This window comes from Bison bison, unplaced genomic scaffold (assembly GCF_000754665.1).
Source record: "Bison bison bison isolate TAMUID 2011002044 unplaced genomic scaffold, Bison_UMD1.0 scf7180017864461, whole genome shotgun sequence".
Taxonomy (NCBI): domain Eukaryota; kingdom Metazoa; phylum Chordata; class Mammalia; order Artiodactyla; family Bovidae; genus Bison; species Bison bison.
Window position 1 is genome coordinate 1296980 of NW_011495023.1, and position 20464 is coordinate 1317443.

The following is a 20464-nucleotide window of genomic DNA, read 5'->3' on the forward strand; positions in this document are numbered from 1 at the left end:
GGGGGGGTTTAGAAGGGATGGGATGTATGAAAACTTGTGGCTGATTCATGTTGATGTATGGCAGAAACCAACACAATATTGCAGAGCAATTATTGTCCAATTAAAAAAAAAATCTCTGATTTTAGTAGCAGTATAAAATATAGGAAGAGTTCAGTGTTATTCATACCACAGAGAGAATGAGGTTAATTTCCTAAAAACCGAAATGTTGGTTGAAAAGCACAAACGTCTTACAGTAGTTAATTTCCCACGACAGCTCTTTCTGTAAAAAAACAACAGAATTTGGTTGCAAGCCATTATGACTGTTGGTTTGTGGGTTTTGCTTTTTTTTCCTCCATTCATCAACAAGTGCACATCTTGCCCATCACCCTTTGCAGTAATAATATATATGGCTGATCTGGCAGACAGCCGTGATCTCATTTGTAGTGCGTCATGGTGGAACCCATTTAGCAGATTACGTGGAGATTACTTTAGCTGAATGAAAGCATTGCTGTATGCTTTGTGAAGAAAGCCATATGTTTAAGCAATCAATTTCACTCTGATAAGATGGGCTCATCCACCGTATCTTTCTGTGAAGGAGACTTCAGTGGCTTGTTGGCATTTTTTTTTCATTGCACCTTTTGTCTCTATAGGGCAGTACCAATAGAGAAATTTTTCCCTATCAATTTTTTCTCAAGCTCTCTATTTGTCTTTTTGTCCCTATTAAAAACAAATAAAGGTCATTGTACTGTATTAATATATCATAAGATTTACCCAACAAAGTCTTCCAGAAGTGGTGGTGATTTCTCTTTGAACATATGTATGGGGTAGTCAGAAGGCAGTTCGTGAGACTGATTCTTTCCTGGGAATGGGTTTACTTCCTGGACATATTATTAACAAAATATTTTTTTCAGTTATTCTGTTCCTTGGAAAATGACCTAGTTGAAATTCATTGGTGGCTTTTCAAAGATAATAAAATAAATGTAATTGATGTCCTCCAAGTTTCTAAGCATCTTGCTATTAAATGATTGTCTTCATAGGTTGATTACTGATTTCAACTCTGAAGCTGACTGTGTGAGTATAAGTGTGGCTGGAATTTCTCGATGACCTCTCTGTCCCTCTTTCAGGAAGAATTAAGCAACTGTAAATTAAGATGAACACTAGAATAGATTGGCAATTAGAGTGATGAGGATATAGCTACCTGTTTTTTTTCTTTCTTTTTATACTGTAGAATGGTTGGTGTATTTTTTTTTTTCATTTACAGTCTTTATTTCATTCTGTCAAAAAATTACAGCTGAGGGATCCATTTTTACTCCAATTATCAAGTAATGTGCTATGCTTTTATAGTATGCCTTAAAGAAATCACATAATTTATTAATTAAAGCAGGCATGAAGGGAAATGTCCAAAAGCTAACCTATACACATTTTATCTATGGTTCATTCACTTTTTTCCTATATTAATTTGAATCTATAATTTTAAAAAGGAAAGTATAGCAGTTTGATAATAAATTTACAAATAATAAAATACTATATTCTGATGATTGGCAGCAGCCTGAAAAGTAAAAAAAAGTCTGTCGCTAAGTTTGTGTCTGATTATTTGCTACCCCATGGATGCAAATACTGGTAGCCCACTGGTATTCTCTGTCCATGGGATTTTCCAGGCAAGAATACTTGAGTGGGTAGCCATTGCCTTCTCCAGGGGATCTTCCCAACCCAGGGATTGAACCTGTGTCTCCTGACTGAGCCACCTGAGAAACCCCAGCAGGCAGCCTAGGAAACTAATATTTTGACAACAAATACAGTTAAAGAAAAATGCAGTTCTTAAATATGAGTTTGGATTCACAGTTTTTTTTTTCTTTTTAATCGTGTATTTTAGATAAAAAAAAACTAAAAGTTGGTAGACTGAGTTAGAAAACAGAAACTTTCTTAACAAAATAGGACAAAGACCTTTTGAAAAAAAAATATTTTAACAATAGCTAATTAAACTCAGTGTTAGATTGGGACTGAAAATAGCTAAACTGCTTTAAACCATGGAGAAGTCAAGCACCTCAGTTTTCTCCTGAATTATTAACTCAAAGGGCAGACTCTTGTAAGACTAAGCTGTACCACCCACTCCAGTATTCTTCGACTTCCCTTATAGCTCAGCTGGTAAAGAATTTGCCTGCACTGTGGGAGACGTGGGTTCGATCCCTGGGTTGGGAAGATCCCCTAGAGAAGGGAAAAGCTTCCCACCCCAGTGTTCTGGCCTGGAGAATTGCATGGACTGTATGGGGTTGCAAAGAGTTGGACACAACTGAGCAACTTTCACTTTCACTTTGGTTCAGATAGATGATATTGCTGGTGCCATGGTAGTATTTCTCAAATATGATACAGGATTGAATGTATATAATCCAGAATGAGAACCAGCACCACAAAAGAAACAGGTCAATACGGTGACAATGTAATATTTCAAGGGTATTTATGAACTGAGAAACTAAATGGTTAAATGATTTACCTTAGGAATCCCTGTTATAAGCAAATGTCATGCATTAAGATGTGAACTTGACATTTTTCTTAAAGTTAGAATTTAATGCCTTTTATATTTCCAGATGCCTCAGTGTTGCAGAATTTTCACAATGGGATTCACATGGGCTTTAAATAACATCTACATGCTGACGACACACAAATTAATTTGTCCAGCCCTGCACTCTTCCCTGAACCCCTTGTAGATGCTCAATAAATTTCTGTCAAATGAATGAACATTATGTTTTAGATGATGGCTCCTCCTGAGATGTGTCAGTTGTTTTAGTTTGCTCTTTTGTTAATTCATTCTATCAAGATGGTCATTACGAAATTAAAAGACGCTTGCTCCTTGGCAGAAAAGCTATGACAAACCTAGCAGCATATTAAAAAGCAGAGACATCACTTTGCTGACAAAGATCGGCACAGTCAAAGCTATGTTTTTTTCCAGTAGTCATGTATAGATGTGAGTTGAACTATAAGGAAGGTTGAGCACCGCAGAATTAATACTTTCAAATTGTGGTGCTGGAGAAGACTCTTGAGAGTCCCTTGGACAGCAAGGAGATCAAACCAGTCAGTCCTAAAGGAAATCAAGCCTGAATATTCATTGGAAGACTGATGTTGAAGCTGAAGCTCCAATATTTTGGCCACCTGATGCAAAGAACTGACTCCTTGGAAAAGACCCTGGTGCTGGGAAAGATTGAGGGCAGGAGGAGAAGGAGACAACAGAGGCTGAGATGGTTGAATGGCTTTACCGATTCAATGGACATGCATTTGAGCAAACTCTGGGAGTTAGTGAAGGACAGGGAAGCCTGGCACGCTGCAGTCCTTGGGTTCACAGGCGGGCACGACTTAGAGACTGAACAACAACCACAAAAATACTCATTATGTTTACCTCCTAGGCATTATTGATATATTGACAAAAACAAAGGAAAGAGAAAGTTTTTTTATTTTTAAAGCTTTGTATTTATTAGTTTTAAAAGCATGCTACATATTTTCTGCCTTGTAAGAAGTCATTAGTTTCTGGGCTTAGGTTTCTAGGGAGGTTTTTTTTTTTTTTTTTTTTTGCTTTTTGCAATGGAAATGATCTTCTAATTTCTAAATAACATTAAAATTTAGGGATATGTTTGCTTTGTGAAAGTTAATTTCACAGGCAGTTTTCAATGCCATTTAATGATACAGATAATTTTAAAGGAATAGTGGTGGTGGTGCTTTAACTATTTTCTGTTTTAACCTTTTCAGAATGCTTTCCCTTACTTATTTATAACATAGTGTTACTTTAGTGACACAGGAGGTATTCCCGTGTACTCAATGCTGCATATTTGCAATCACATTTATATATATATATAAAAAGATGTATGCTCCCAACCATTCTAGTAATTGAGATTTCTGTCTCTTTTTTGTTTGTTTTTAAAGATTTTTTTTTAAGTGAACCAGTTTTTTAAAAGCCTTTATTGAATTTGTTACAATATTGCTTCTGTTTTATGCTGTGGTGTTTTCACCTTGAGGCTTGTGGGGTCTTAGCTCCCTGACTAGGGATTGAAACCATGCCCCCAGCATTGGAAGTCAAAGTCCAACCACTGGACTGCCAGCAAAGTCACATTTTTTTTCTCTCTCTCTTTTATGTCAGCTTTGATCCTACGCTTTTACTCTTCTCTTTTTCAGTATGATTATCACCATTAGCCAAATTCCTACTTTGTGCTCAATTGAGAATTCTCAATATACCTTATATACTTGTGAATGTGTAGTTGAGTAACTGTCTATAAAAGAGTTGTTTTTTGAAACATGTGGTGACCAAATCACTCCAGATGAATGTTATTTCTGGGGATGGAGCACATGCCTTCCAGGCAACATGGTCTAGTCTAGAGAAAAGTAGAAAAAAGCAACAGAGCAGGAAAAAGAATGGAAACCAAGTCTGGGGTTTCTGAGGCATTTCGGATACAGAAGGGAACAATATTAGTGTTTTCTTGGAAAGCCTAGAATTCCGTGCCCATCTGTGGAAATGTGTGTGGACTGTTTTTGAATCACATGTTTGTTCCTCATGTTTGTTTTTGATCGGATACAGATTTCCAAGTCAGAGATGCCACATTCAGCAATAGCGTTTCATCAAGTTTAGGAACAGTATTTGTTGAGACTGCCTTAAAGCTTTCAGTTTAATAAGCCCAAAGTATGGTCAGAATGTAAATTATCCTTTTTTGTTTTGAATCTTGCAAATATGACCTTGTTTGTCAGCGTTTAAAATATGACACATGTTGCCAATAAACCTGACTGTGAAAATAAAGAATAGTTGTTTGTGAAGATATCATTAAAATGATGTTTGTGGATTTTCATTCTGTAGTCCTAAGAGAAACCCACTCTGATGCAGATTTTTATCCTCCAGAAGTCAGTTCTATGCATTTATGGATTGTGTGTTTAATAAGGATGAACCATAAGGATTTTGTTATTTTTCTGTTGGCTAAAGAAAAACAGCTATGGAGGCCAATTCCAAAGATGGTTTTTCTCTGGAAAGTTGCAATTAAAGTGGATTAAAGTAATCTGTCTGAAAATATTAATACTAGGCAGAAGGCATTGGGGCCTCATTTTGAGGATGCTCACACTTTGTTGAGTGCATAGGTCTTATCCCAGGAGAATGACAATGCATTTTGTATACATTGACAAGTTAGAATTTTTTGTTATCAACAGGTTTGGCAAACATCGAAAAGATGACAAGATTGAGAAAACGGGTAAAATAAAAATACAGGACTCCCTTACGTCAGAAGAGGAGAGAGTACGGATGAAGCAGGAGCAGGAAAGGTAGATTCCAGTTATTTGGGTGGACCTCATTCAAGGGAGGCACTTCTGTTCCTTTCTACTCTTTCTTTTTTTAATATAAAGAAATTTATTTATGAAATTGTATTTTATACATTTATTTTTATTTTATCTTTCTATGTCAGTCCAAATACTGATGGTTGGGTGAATACAATGTAAAAACAATTAAAAGAAAAAAACCTTATTTTACTTTGTGGCATTGAAATGAATTTTATTGGTTTTGGTTAAGATCTTTGCATAGAAGATGGTAGGGCATATGAGCATGGATATTAAGAGAAAATAAATCAGCATTAACGATCACTGAAAATGGCAAAAATATGTAATATTCTGTCTCATTCACCTATGAGTATATAGTATATTGTAATAATTTTAAAGAAATGTTCATATGGAAATAAAACTATTTGAGTTTTTACATATCATTTAAAATATTTTGATTTTTAGTAAGAATTGAGGAGGCTATTGATTATTTACTATGTTGTTTTCCTATGAAGGCAGACATCTTTTTCCTCCTCCTCTTTTGCTATCATATTTTGTGTGACATTTTTTACTTAAATGTTTCTCCATCTCTTCCTGAAAGATTGTTATCTACTGTTGAATAATTTCACGGTGGAGACCCACAGACCAATGAAATGGATGAAAGGTTACTCTGATCAAGGTTATAAAGCTAAATATCATCCATAGCTAGGGTTGTAACCCAGCATCTCTAAAGCTAAGTCGGCTATTCTTACTATAATTCTAGAGTTGTGGCACCTTTGATCTCATTCTTAACTAGGACAGAAAGAAAAGACAGGCTTTTCTGTCAGAAGTGACTCGTGTTTGGATATTTTTCATTCATCTTTATTATACCCCTGAGGGTTATGTTTTTGTGTTTTTCTGGAATGGTGTGATTCTCTATTTGTAGCTTCGCAGTTTGTAAAATATGTAAGTGGGGAAAAATATGCACTTTTAATCTGTTTTACAAAATTCAGTCTATTCTTCCAGTTCTTCTCCAATTAAAAAAAAAGTCATTCCACCTTTCTTGCTTTTCTGACTCTCTCTAATCCTCACCAATTTAGACATCCCCAAACTTAATAAACTCACTATTTTAGAACAGGACACGTAGTGTTCTCAGTGTTTGAGTATAGCATTTAAGTGTTCAGTAGTATAAACATCTACCTTAAAAGACTTTCTTATCCCTTAAGGAAGAGTATGTACCAGGTAAATGTGTGAATTCAGATTTATCCACAGGCAAATATGTGATTTAGTTAGAGAATAATTTAATGGGTAGGAAGAAACATTATACTTCTCCCTATCTTGATGCCAGCTTAGGGGAAGAGTGTCATTAATCTGCACCATTTTTCATATTCCCTTTTTTGCAGTTTAAGATGAACTGCTCTGTTTCAATGCAGAATTCTATCCACGTCTTCCAAAATCCTCTATAATGCATAGTCAAATTTTTACAGCCAAACAATGGTTTTACATAATGGCTTCACTTGTATTATTAATTTGCCTAAGGCACAGTTCACCTCTCCACTTTGCTTTTAATCTGCATCTCTACCTCTAATGATGCAATACTTCTGGGAACTAGGTTGGTCCTAATGAATTTACAACGTACAAGAGGCCTAGAATAAAGAATCTTTTAGGGTCAGGGAACAAGTGAATGGTCCATTAAAAAAAATCAATTAGCCTCATAATGTAAGAAAACTGTTTGCGTGTTTCAATAACAGTTTTTACAAGTATGTTTTATTTAAACTCATGGATCCTGTAACTGAGCAGGGAAATATATGAGACTCATTGAATTGCATAAGCAATACTTGTTTAGTGTGTGTTATTTTGATAAAGCAATTCTGCTTTTGTAAAACCTCTTTCCTATTCTGTCTATTGGCATTGGCATTGCTCCTTTTGAGAATGAAAACTGCAGCCTCTTTGGGAAGAAGCTGACTGGAGGTAATAGAGAAAACTAAATAAGCCACTGCCTATATTCTCATGACAGCTTTTCCTTCACTGCTGATGGGCAGTGAAACATCTCCTGTAATATTATTTACTACTGTAGCTATTTGAGTTCCAAAAATAATTTCAGCTGATTCTATCTAAAAATAGAAAACCTGATATTCCTTAGTTATTAGTTATGTCAGGTCCACATACCAAAATATTTTTTTTTTGTCTGTACAAATCCACGAAGCCTGAATATGACTCGATAGAATATTGAAAAATCGAAAGGACAATAAATATAGCTGAAAATGATTTTTTCTACCATGTTAATATCTATTTAGATAGTGAAAGTAAGTTAGATTCTTCAGAGCAGGGGTCTGAGATGGAATTTGCCTTCATTCTTGCTCCCTTCCCTGCTTTTCCTTCCACTTGCTGCCGTCACTGGGAGCTGGGGTCTCGGATACAAGCTGGCTACCGGGAGAAAAGAGGAGAAGGATCCTGCTGTGGGTCTGTCTTTGGGCTTCACCAGCTCTCCCCTGTCAGAACCAAAGCCTCTGTGCCTGAGGTCTCCTCTTCAGAAGGAAAACAGTAAGGGTGAAGTTTGCTGATCCTGAGATGTGCTATTTTGATTTCTAGCTTTGAGCACTGAGCCTGGTACCCTACCTGTTCAGTGATGCTGTTGACAACATTTGGTAGGCCCTATTAGCTCATTTGGGCTTCCCTGGTAGCTCAGCTGGTAAAGAATCTGCCTGCAATGCAGGAGACCCCAGTTCAATTCCTGGGTTGGGAAGATCCCCTGGAGGAAGGCATGGCAACTCACTCCAGTATTCTAGTCTGGAGAATCCACATGGACAGAGGTGCCTGGCAGGCTACAGTCCATGGGGTTGCAAAGGATCAGACATGACTGAGTGACTAAGTACATTTAGGGACTTCTTCTGGCCTGGAGAATCCCATGGACAGAGGAGCCTGGTGGGCTACAGTCCATGTGGTCACAAAGAGTCAAGACATGACTGAGCAACTGAGCATGCACGCACACACATTAGCTCATTCCACCTCACAAAAGGATGGGGCTCTGATTCCCAAATAACACAGGTTCAATTACATGATCTCTGTAACTTTGGGCCCACTCAGCTTCAAGTATAAAGCACATCAGTGGATTTTTCTGTTAACTCAGTGTCAGAAGTAATCTTTGGCTTTCTACTGTATTCTTGCTCTGTTGATAGCTTCATTTATATTTTAATGGTATATAAATATTGCGGTTTGGGGTTTCCCAAACAGCATTCATCAGCAGAAAAAGGGCTCCACATGCAAATAGATTTGAGAAACACTTGGTTAAAAGCAGCTTATGCATATTTCTTTACTCCATTATTTATTTCTCAACAGCCTAATTCTGTTCATGTACATGGTGAGTCACCAAAATGTGTGTGGGCATGTTCATGCTAAGTTGCTTCAGTCGTGTCCGAGTCTGTTTGGCCCTAGGGACTGTAGCACGCCAGGCTCCTCTGTCCATGGGATTCTCCAGGCAATACTGGAGTGGGTGGCCATGCCCTCCTCCAGGGAATCTTCCTGACCCAGGAGTTGAATCCATGTTTCATACATCTTGTGCATCAGCAGGCAGGTTCTTTACCACTAGCACCACCTGGAAAGCCCACAGCCTAGAGAATCATCGCTTCCTAACTTACTTACTCATAGATGTATATCCTTCTTCACTATTTCTTCCCACAAAATCCCAGTATCTCTCAGAATTAAGAGTCATTTGGGAAATACTGATGACAAGTAAAGACCATTGGCTCTTAGTTTAGCCATGGCCAGGTCATTCACCTAACTGGCAGAATTGAGTTTTTTTTTTTTTTTTTTTTTTATATGATGACCACAATAAGTTTAGTGAACATTCATCATCTCATATAGATACAACATTCAGGAAATAAAATTTTCTGGCCTTTTTGCCTCCAGTTTCCAATCACTGGCATTTCTCTTTTCAGTTTTACCAAGTGTTTCCAATATCTGCTTTGAGTAAGTTCTTGAAATTTTGATAGGAACTTTTTTGTGGTCTTTCTTAGTTATAAGATCCTTTTCAGAGATGGCATGTGTTTATTTGTTAGTTTTTGCAGGATTATCATTTAAAAAATGTGTATCAGAATATAGTAGTAAGGTTTCTGTAAGTGCATGAGTAAGAATTAGTGAAATTACAGAAGGAATAGACTATATAGCAACAATAGGTGCATTTCCTGTGCATCTAAAAGAATAAACAATTTTCACTTCTGTTTTACTTGAACCTTAGGATTCAGATTCCCTGAATTCTGACATCAGAACCCAGATATTCTGGATAATATTTGCATGCAGGTCACATATTGTCATTCAAATACAAGTCAACTTTTAAAGCTTATCCTTTTAATGCAAAAATATATTTTTCTATAATTTAGCAGGGTTCTTCATATTTTCTCTGGCCCCTTAAATCCTTCAGAAAAGTCAGTTCTAATCAATGAGATTAGTTCATCAGACATATTTTAAGAACTTATTGTTCAGGTGAACAAATTTTTAAAGAATCTATGAACATCATGGAAGTCCAAAAAAGACCAATACTTGGGCAAATTGAAGCAGATTTTATTGACAGTCTGTAACTAGAGTAGGAAAGTCAGTTTTATTTTTGATTAGAGCTTTCTTAGATTTGGCATTATAGCATCTCTTTGAGTTGGAAATAATTGTAGGTGATTTGACATTTGTGAAAGCCAGAACATAATGTGAGTGAATGAGTAAGTATCTATGAGAGAGAATAGTGAGTGTGTGTGTGTGTGTGTGTGTGTGTGTGTGTTTTGGTTAGTCAAATATCATTCTAGTGGTTTATTAGCATAAAAGAGAAATTTTTCTTGTTCACAATATATTAAATAAAATGATGGTATAAAATTTTTATTCTTATTATAATTCTTCCTCTGTCAAGAATTTCTTACCTTTGTTAAGATGGAGAAAAGATCTAAACCTCATAACATTAAAAAATCAACATAAGACATTATAATCAGTTGTGAAAGTTGATGACCACAGAGCTTTGGGAAGGGGAGAGGTTGGTAGGGCTGGAGTTAATAAGGAACACTGTACAGAGATGATAATTGGGGTCTAGATCTAGTTCTCAAGAACTCAGCATTTAGCAAAGTGAGTAGTTCTGTACCCATGCTTAGACAAAGGGCTGCTGATGCGTGTACATTCTTGTAACTGCGTAGATTCTGGAAAAATTGTGGTTGTGTTAGTGGATAGTATCGTCTCTGTGAAAGCTTTTCTTTGATCTTTTTTCAACTTTTAATTATTTTATATTATAAATCTGCTGTTTCCTCATTGTAGCTTTGAGGGATGAAGTTTTGACTCCCCCATCCCTAATCTACTATAACCACTGTGGTTTTCAACAGCTGCCTTCTTCCCTTGGATTGGAAATGTATCTTTAAAACAATTGTTCCTATTCAAGAATTTTTTCTGAGAATCCATTCAGAACATTGGAAGGCTTTTCCAGTCAACTTTTGCCCCAATACTATAAGCATATTAAAATCCTACTTAAAATGATAATTCTTCATATTCAGTGGGATATTTTCCTTCTTTTGGGAATTCAGCATAGATACTCCATTGGCAGCTTACATCTAGGTAGGTGGCAGTTGTTTGATTTGCCCAGCAGGGTAAGGTGAAGATTGAAGATTTTTGATGTCTGCCATTTGCTCAACTGTTTTGAGGGGCAAGTCCGCATTCAGTCAGTTGACCACAACCTCACTTTGGCCAAACTGTTTTTTCCAGTTGCCTTGTTGCTTACATTTCATTCTGCCACGAAAGTAGGATTTTCTTTGATGAATTTCTCTAATACCGATTTTTAGACAGGAAATATTGTTGGGAAAAGATCCAGGAACTTTGTTCCCAGAATCAAGCTTCCATATGGTAGTACAATAAGTTGGGGACAAAATGTTCCCCAAAAGAGTTGATTTCAAGCTCTTGAACATTGTTTTGAAGATAGTTTACACTTATCTAATATATAGCAATCTGAAATTTATTTTAATTTGTATGTTAAAGTAACATGCGTATATCCTATCTTTTGTAGATGTTAAAAGCATTTTTTTTTTTTTAATTAAAAACATTAGAGGTCAATTTCTGCTTCTTGGAGTTTCTAAAAACTTATTATTCAGAACATTCCATGTATTGAGCATTCATAATGTTGGAGGTAGAAGTATTTTGAATACAGTAGAGTAATTTAAGGAACCATTGATTTTTCTATCTTGAGAAGTTGATTCCTTAATAGTAGTGCTTATTAAGCCTTGTGTCTTTTCTGGATATGTAAGGACTATACTTCATAGTCATAAAAAAGTTATTTTCATTTTACTCTACTGCAATTAGTGTTAAAAGCCATTTATTGTAAAAGCAAAAATTCTAATGAATAGAAATGTTACAAGAACAGAAGTCTTGTGTGTTTTATCTTCATCATGCATCATCCATTTTAATTAGAGAAAAGGGTGGTGAACACTGTGACAAGAGTCTGGAATGAAAATCATTAATTGATGTCAAGCTGAAGAGAGACTGTTAGCATGAATTTAGTGACAGCAGGAAAGAAATTAACCTTATTACTTTATTTAGTATATTACATTATTTTGTGTATTATTTTCTATGCAGGTTCAAGGCAATTTCATTATCATAATGGAAAATACTTTTTTTTTTCTAACAGAAAAGAAAGGTGTGAATATTTATGTTTGAATATACCAAATTGAAATGATAAATTCTTTATTAAAATGTTTAAAGGTCTTAATAAAAAGTTTTAGTAGTTGTTTTCACATTTTTTTCTTAACGTTCCAAGAATCGGGAAATAGTGCCTGAATGTGCTGCCCATCCATGTCAGAACAGCTGTCTGCCATCATTTAAACCTCAGAATGGTTCTCTTGTTTATGGCTCAGAACGACTTTCTGGGCTGCTTAAATCAATAGACATTTATTTCTTTGGCTAAGTTTTGTGCTAATCAGTTACTTTTGTCATTGCTGAGATTTGGCCCAAGATAAATTAGATGGACACTGCTAAACAACAACCTGACTGTTCAGAAAAACGGATGAGTCTTACATCTTAGAGATAATTTGTGACCCCAGGGTCACCGTGAAACAGCAGAGGGGGTGTCCTTTTATGGCATTGACCATCTGGAGCTGTTAAGGGCTACACTGCGAGACACCCTCTTTTTGAAAAGTTTCCTTAAACTATGTGATTTTCTTTAAAAGCATTTTCTCTCCTGAACCAAAAAAAATTTTTTTTTTCTGAAATGAGAAAAATATGACAATGAGTAATAAATATGAAAATATATGACATGAATATATAACTTTTGGTTGTGTTGTAGTCTCTTTCTCGCTTTATAATAAATAAGACATTCAAATGTAAAAGTATAAAATAAAATCATTGTGTGACTTTTATTGGCTGAATTGTCACTGAAGTGCACCGAAACCACAGTGCATTCCTCGTTCTAAAGCTCTACTTTTAGTGCCACTGATGCAGCAAGCTTTGTTAGCATCTATTTCTAGGATGAACATTAGAATACACGTTGGTTCAGGGTAGTAACCAGATTTGTCTGTTCTTGAGTCCTATCTCACTGTTGGTGGCCACAGGTAAACTGTAGTTTTACATTTTACATCTAAATTTGTGATCCATTTTTAGTTAATTTTTGTATCAGGGATGAAGTTTAAATTCAAAGTGGGTTTTGCTCTGTTTGGTTTTGTTTTCGTTTTTGCCTATGGATGTCTAATTGCTCCAGCACTATTTGTTGAAAAGACTTACTTCACTGAATTGCTTTCGTATAATTATGAGAAATCAATTGGCCATACTTGTTAGCTCTGAGTTTTTTTATCCTGTTCAACTGATCTAAGTGTCTCTCCCTCCATAGAAACCACACCATCAAGTGTGATTCCTCCCACTTTTTTTGTTCTTATCCCAATTGTTTAGCTATTCTATCCTTTGCCTTTTCATATAAATTTAAAAATAATCTTGTTTGTATCTACTAGAGTCTTGCTGGAGTTTTATAGGAATTACATTAAGCTGTTTATCAACTTGGGGAGAACTGACTTTACTATGTTGAGTCTTTCATTCATGAAAATTATATGTCTCTCCAGTTTTTAGATCTTCCTTGATTTCTTTCATCATCATTGTATAATTTTCAGCATATAAGTCCTGTACATGTTGTGTTAGGTTTACACCTATGTATTTTATTCATATCTATAAACAAACCTTTCTAGTCAGTGTATTTCATTCTTTTAGTGGTTGTAAATGACATTGTAGTTTAATTTTGGCATCTTTTCACTGCCAACATATAGAAATACAATGGATTTTTGCTTATTAATATTGTATTGCTATTCTGTTACCTTACTGAACTTTCCTTTTAGTTATAGGAGATTTTTTGTAGATTCCTTGGGATTTTCTACAAAGACCACTATGCTGTCTACAAATAAGAATGGTTTTATTTTTTCCTTTCCAACCTGTATGCCAGTTATTTCCTTTCTTAAGCTGACTTCATTGTATAGAATTTCACTATGTTGAATTATGGTGGTGGGAGCAGATATCCTTACCTTTTTCCTGATCTTAAGGGAAAGCATTCAGTCTTCCTCCATTATGTTATCAATGGGTTTTTTATAGATGCTTTTTATCAAGTTTAGGAAGTTAGTTTTGCTCTATTTGGTTTTTTTGAGGAATTCTCTCATGATAACTATTGAATGCATTTTGTCAGATGCATTTTCTGCATCAGTTGATATAATCTTGTAACTTTTCTTCTTTAGCTATTAATATGATGTATTACATTGTTTGATTTTTAAAATATTGAACCAGCCTTGCATTCAGGCAATAAACATCACTTTGTCACGGTGTATAATTATTTTTATATATTACCAAATTCTATTTGCTAATATTTTGGTAAGGAATTTTGTTTCTATATTCATGAGAAATACTGACCTGTAGTTTTCTCTTTTATTAATGCCCTATGTTCATCTGATTTTGTATTTTTTCTGTATTCTTTTAAATACATTTATGTATCATTTATTCTAGCAGTGGTCTACTTTGAATATAAAAAAGTCAATAACTTTGCAATAAAATGTTAAACAAAGCCCAAAGTATTGCTTTTATAAATAAGACTTCACTTTTAAGTAAACATTTAAATTTATAAGTATGTAATAGAAAAATTTTTCCCATTAAAAGTTATCAAAGTTCTATCAAGGGTTGTTGAATTATCTTCAGCTAACTAAGACCAGCTTAGCACAATATCAATAGATTGATTTCAGAATTTGGTTGAATGCATGCCTTCTTGTCCTGAAACTCAGGATTTTGTGAGCTTTGTATACATCACAAAAAATCAAAGTCAGTATCATTAAACTGAGATCTTTTGCCACTAATAAAGAATAATAGTGTGGATTCATACTTAAGTTTCAAAGTATGCTGAGTGTGTATGGTATCATAATGAGAAGATCGACATGTATATACATACATAGACGTATGCAACTACAGTATATGTGTGTACAACTTTTTAAAAAGTGACTTTTTGCCTCAAAAAATTTCATGAATAAAATGCAAGTGGATGCCTAAAACTATTCCTTGTGGATTTTTAGAGTTAGTTAATAAGTGATAATTTAAAATAAGATGTAAATTATGAGTATGTCTTATTGACATGAACAAAGCTATCTGAAATGATAATTTTTGAGAATCCATGCATTACCTTGATAATCTAAAATGAATATAACATTGTTTATCCTATCCAGCTTCTTAGAATTGCATGAAAGAATATGTATTTTGCAATGTATTTTGATGAATGTTCTATATCCAGTTCTTAGGAAAGGCATAGTTTTTCTTGCTCCAACTTATTTTAATTTTACAGGATTCAAGCCAAAACTCGAGAATTTAGGGAGCGACAGGCTCGGGAACGTGACTATGCTGAAATCCAAGATTTTCATCGGACATTTGGCTGTGATGATGAGCTGATGTATGGGGGAATTTCTTCCTATGAAGGTTCCATGGCTCTCAGCACCAGACCTCAGAGCCCAAGAGAAGGACATATGATGGATGCTTTGTATGCCCAAGTGAAGAAGCCGCGGAATTCCAAACCTTTACCTGCAGACAGGTAGGCTCCAGGAGCAATCAGAGTATTGCTTCCAAATCAGCTATTATATAGTTTGTGACAAGGGAGTAGATTGTTCATCAATTCTCAAGCAAGAACTGCCTTTTATTAACGGCCTTTAAAAAGCTGTTGAGTCTAAGAGCATCGAGTTTACACAAATCAAAGCCTAATGGAAGGAACAGTAGAGATTTTGATAGCTTGTCTCATGATCCCAGCGTATTTCATCTTGTTCTTAAAATGGGTTCTGATGGGAGAACTAACCTGTAGTTTAAAACTCAGATAAGAAAAAGTTGAAAGTGGTTCTTCAATTTAAGACTTTTTTTTTTTATTGTGGGGTGAGCCTCTAGTTATGATAGATGAGCAATGACATGAGTTGTTTTAATTATGGTTTATTTGGACCTATTTTTGTTTTTTGGTGACATGATTTTCATGTCATGAAAGAATTACTGAATGAGATGTATAGTATAGCCAGTCTTCAAACTGCTCGTTAACAAGCCACAGGTCTGATGGTATACATTAGTGCAGCACAAAGGAGTGTGATGCTGACCCTGTGTTAATGGATATATATATTTCAAATTTTATCTGAAACAATTTAGGAACATCTTTTTCCACCCCTCCATTTATATATTCATGCACCATATAAAATTTAGTTCATGAAGAAAATAGTACACATTTCTTTTTATTTGAAACACGTGCATGCTATTGTCATAAACAATACACTCATTCCATCCCATCTTATAATGGTGTCATAATCATTGCTCTGTAGTGGAGCTGTGCTTTGAATATTAAAAGTAGTAGGTTTCCCTTCAAACTAGTGGTTCTTTAGCATGCATCAGATATCTGGAGAGCTTCTTAAAACACAGATGGTCTAACCCTTTTCCAAAATCAAAATTCTGGAGAAATCACAGAAATTAAAATTTTGTGTTTTGTAATTATTTTTTTCAGAGATAAGCTGTCCATTGAACAATGATATTGCTAATCCAAAAAGTTGGGAATTATGGTACCTGTGAAGTATTTCTTCATCAACCTATGAATATGAATTTGGCTTGGAAATAATGGCTTCACCTCCATTGCCTTTTTCTGTCAGAATGAAAGCTGTAAAAAAGTGTTTCTCAGACTAGAGTAGTGTAGAGACTCTTCAAAGAACCATCTCTTGATACTGCCGTATAGAATTAAATTGTTTTGATTATAATGTTATTTAAATATGTATAAAAATAAAATAGGGCTGAACTCCTTCTGTTTATAGCCATTATATAACTATAAAACCAAACATCTTTACAAATTAAATACAAACAAAACAGCAAAACCATTACATGCAAATGAACAACATTACTTTAATGTGGCCAATAATGTTTTTTTTTTTCCAAATCTGAAGTCTCACACAAATCACAAGCATGAACGTGGTGGTGGATGCTCCGTGGCAGGTTTGTTGCAGTTTGGCTGACTCAGTTCAGCCGTCGCTCTTCTCAATTAGATTCTGCGGCTCTTTTGCATGTCTGTAGCCAGCGATCTTTGACCTGTGCACCCTATCGATGTATCCTAAGGCATGAAGTTCAACATGCTTCTCTATTATTAACTCAAGACATCGGTGAAAGTAGCATTTCTTGATGCCTCTGTATGTATAAGCTTAAATTCAGACAGGGAAATAACATACAAGATGACCTACAATATGGTTCCATTAACTTTCTGAAAAGTTAAATAATGGAAACCTAAAACTTGAAACTCCTCAGAGAGAGTTTATACCCAGTAAGGAATCTCCCAGCAACTAACTAAATTTCACCCAAGTTTGCTGTTGGTGTCAGATGAACTTTACTATTCAAATTTTTGGATTTCATGGGAGCATCTCCAGTCCACTGACAGTGTGAAGTGTAGCCTGAATCTGTTCTGGGATTTTTATTGTTCAGTAAGAAAGCCATATTCTGAATTTCACTGTTTATCATTTTGATTGGTCTGATGGAAATGTGGATCTGGTAGCCCCACATGGAAATAACCAGGGATCATTTATTAAGTGCTGTGAATTTGATGTCAGAATGGGACACTTTCTCCATTTCTGCATATTATTTATTAAATATTTTTTTTTCTAGAATTGCTTCATACTCTGGCAATATATCCATGCCTGTTTAATCGACTTGACATGTGTACTGTTATCTGACTGTACCCTTTGGTCATAGTGTCATTGTTATTACTTTTTATTAATGCTCTTGATAACATTCTGTGTTTTCGTATTGGGTGGATGCCAGAGAAACCAGACATATTCTTCTATTTTCTGTGAATAACAAAGCTCAAACGTACAAAAGTTTTGGCATATTTAACTTTTATCCTGCTTGTAACCAGATTCTATTGTCAATGATTTCTAATCCTATGTCTCCTTGGTGGAGTGTATATCCTATTTGATTGCTGTGTCTTCAGAGTGTGATGCAGCTGATCAAAATCAAATCAGAACTCTAATATCAGTTTGTTTAGTAAGGGCTGTTTACAGTGAAGCTGTGAAATAATATATAATTTCCATATTGGGTATGACTTTATCTGGGCATTCATAAATGCCCATTGTTTACCTATGACCGAATCATCATTTTATTCAAAATGTCAGCCTGCAGGTGTGTTATCATAAACTTTATTCAATGTTTCTTGACACGCAGCAAAAAGTTTCTTTTTGTAAGTTATACAATTTCAATCCAAAAGTTTTGTGTGCTTCGAATTCTTAAAAAAAAATATTGATGGAATGACAGTCAGTATGTTTTTTATTATTTGAGGGCACCAACAATTCGTATTTTTATAGTAAGATCCCAGAATCTGTAGTTAAAAACTCTACAGAAGGATAGTTCTAATGGACATTTGCTGACTGTCACCATGCAATCATTTGCTACCAAGAGAGCACTGTCCTCAAATATAATTGAAATAAAATAGTTACTGTGCTGCTATAAATCTAAATAGCAGGAAAATAGTAGGCTAGACTCCCCCAGCTTGCTGAGGACACCTTAATGGAAACATAAATACCATAATCACAAGCTTTTTGCATGCATTTTATGACTAAAGTGAAAATGCCGATTTTAAAAAAAAAGACCTCTGTGAACTTGTTTTCTCCCCCATTAAAAACCGGAATCCAGTTGTGTCAAAAGGAAGTCTGCCAAACACGGAGAAAACTAATTTTCTTAGTTATGGGCCATTATTAAACATGCGCTCTTTTTAAAAGGTTGGGTCATATAACAAAGTTGTATTTGCTATTCAAAAAGTCAAAGACCGTTTTATTTGCTTACATTTACTTAGTATTTTTTTTTTTAATCTCTGCTTTTCTTGAGATGTGAGAAAGATATTTCAAATGGAGTCCATCTCATTGTAACGTGTGTTTTGCAAGTTGATGCCCTTGCTGATGAATGAGCTCTACCCTGACCCCATCTCAGCGTTCCTCCTACCCATCTCTGACCTTGGCCAGCTCCACCCACCTCCTCCATCTGCCTGGACCACCTCTCTCTCCCTACTTACTGAGGATCCACTTTCCTCCTTCTTGGCTAGCCCTGTGAACACTATTCCAGATCCCAATCCTACCCCTGCAAGGAGCCTCTCCTTGGTCCCCCTTTTTGTCCCTTTTTAGCCTGTGTGTCTCTGCTGCCACTTCCTCATAGCTGGTGAGCTTGCTGATGTCTTGATCATGTTGCTTTAAAAAAAAAAAAGTCTTTTTTACCCTCTGGCTATTCTCTGCCCTATTTTCCCTCTTCACTTCTAATCCAAACTTCTTGAAAGATTAATCTAGAATTGATAGAGACTGCTGTTTCTTCTTTCCTGCATCTTGTTCTCTCCATGTGGTAGGGGGAATAATGGCCCCTGCAAAGATGCCCCGCTCTAGTCCCTGCTGCTTCTGCTGCTGCTGCTGCTAAATCCCTGCAGTCATGTCTGACTCTGTGGTCCCTGGAACCTGTAAATAGGCTCCTTCATGCAGCCAAAAGGACACTGCAGATCTGATTACATTATCTTAAAGTGAGGATGTTTCCCTGGATTCTCCAGCTGGGCCCAGTGGATCATAAGTGAAGAAGGCGAGAGAATCAAGGTCAGAGAGAGACTTGAAGATGCAGACTGCTGCCATAAAGGTAGGAAGGGGCCATGAGCCCAGGAGGTCAGTGGATTCTAGAAGCTGCTAAAAGCCAGGAAGCAGGTTCTCCTTGAAAGCCTCCAGAGGAACCATCTCTGTTAACCCATTGGCTTAAAGTCCAGCAAAACCCACCTCCAGCACTCAAATGTGATAAACTGGAGTTATCTTAAGGCAGTAGGTTTGTGGGCATTGGGTTACAGCAGCCATGGTGTGTTAGTTTCCCAATCCTGGACTCCTGGTTCAGTGAATGCTTCTGTTTCTTCCCTCTGGGTCACTCTGGCCTCCCTGAAGCTCTGTTCTTTTAGTTTTTATGTCCGGTACTGCTATCTCTTGCTTCCTTTCTGACTCTTTCTTCACTGTCTCTTTAGAGATTCTCTTCTATTTGTCTCCTAATTTGGGATTGCCTGAGGAAATAGCTCTGACCACTGGTAATTCCTATGTGTTCTTCGGGTTGTAGCTTTAACTGCTCTGAAGCACTGGTGATGCTTATTCTGCACTAACTCAGTCCTCCATAAACCCTAGATTCTTGGAGCTAACTACCAGCATGTGCTTTCTGTGTCTCCCAGGCACCTAAACCCCATCCAAAACCAAGTTCATGGTTTCTCAGTCCAGACCTCCTCTGCTATCATCAGCCTAATCTCAGAGAATGCTGTCACGACCCTCACATTGACTCTAGACAGTGTTTTCTTCCGCAGCCTCCCACACCAGACATCAGCCAGTGACAAAGGCCTAACGATTTTACATTCCGAATAATTCCAAACTCCTTCTCTCCTGTTCTTACTCACGGATGCTGGCAGTCATCTCCTAGCTCTTCTCTCAGCCTCCAGTCTTGTTCTCTTCAAATTCCCACAATACCTGGAGTTTTCTATCTAAAATTAAAATCTGACATCTCATTCTCTTGCTTAAATTTGTTCTCCAGCTGCTCATTGTCTCCAAGATGCAGTTCAAGCCCTCAGCACGATGTCTATGGGCCCCAGAATCTCTCGTTTTAGCCTCATCCTTAATTATGTCATATTGGCTCACATCATACTTTTCCTAATAGAGGATCAGCCTCAAAGTATAAATCCAACTTCTACTAATTCATG

General features: G+C 36.0%; 1 protein-coding gene across 10 annotated transcripts in view; it reads left to right on the forward strand.

Annotated features, from left to right (window-relative positions):
• Positions 1–20464, forward strand: part of PARD3 (par-3 family cell polarity regulator) — a 581703-nt gene that overhangs the window by 423867 nt on the left and 137372 nt on the right. For 7 of the 10 annotated variants that reach the window (XM_010859873.1, XM_010859876.1, XM_010859874.1 and 4 more), the window contains 2 exons: positions 5158–5268; positions 15053–15295. In XM_010859873.1, the coding sequence (XP_010858175.1) occupies positions 5158–5268; positions 15053–15295 (354 nt within the window). The remainder of the gene's footprint in view (positions 1–5157; positions 5269–15052; positions 15296–20464) is intronic. The other 3 variants (XM_010859878.1, XM_010859881.1, XM_010859882.1) reach the window with 1 other exon arrangement.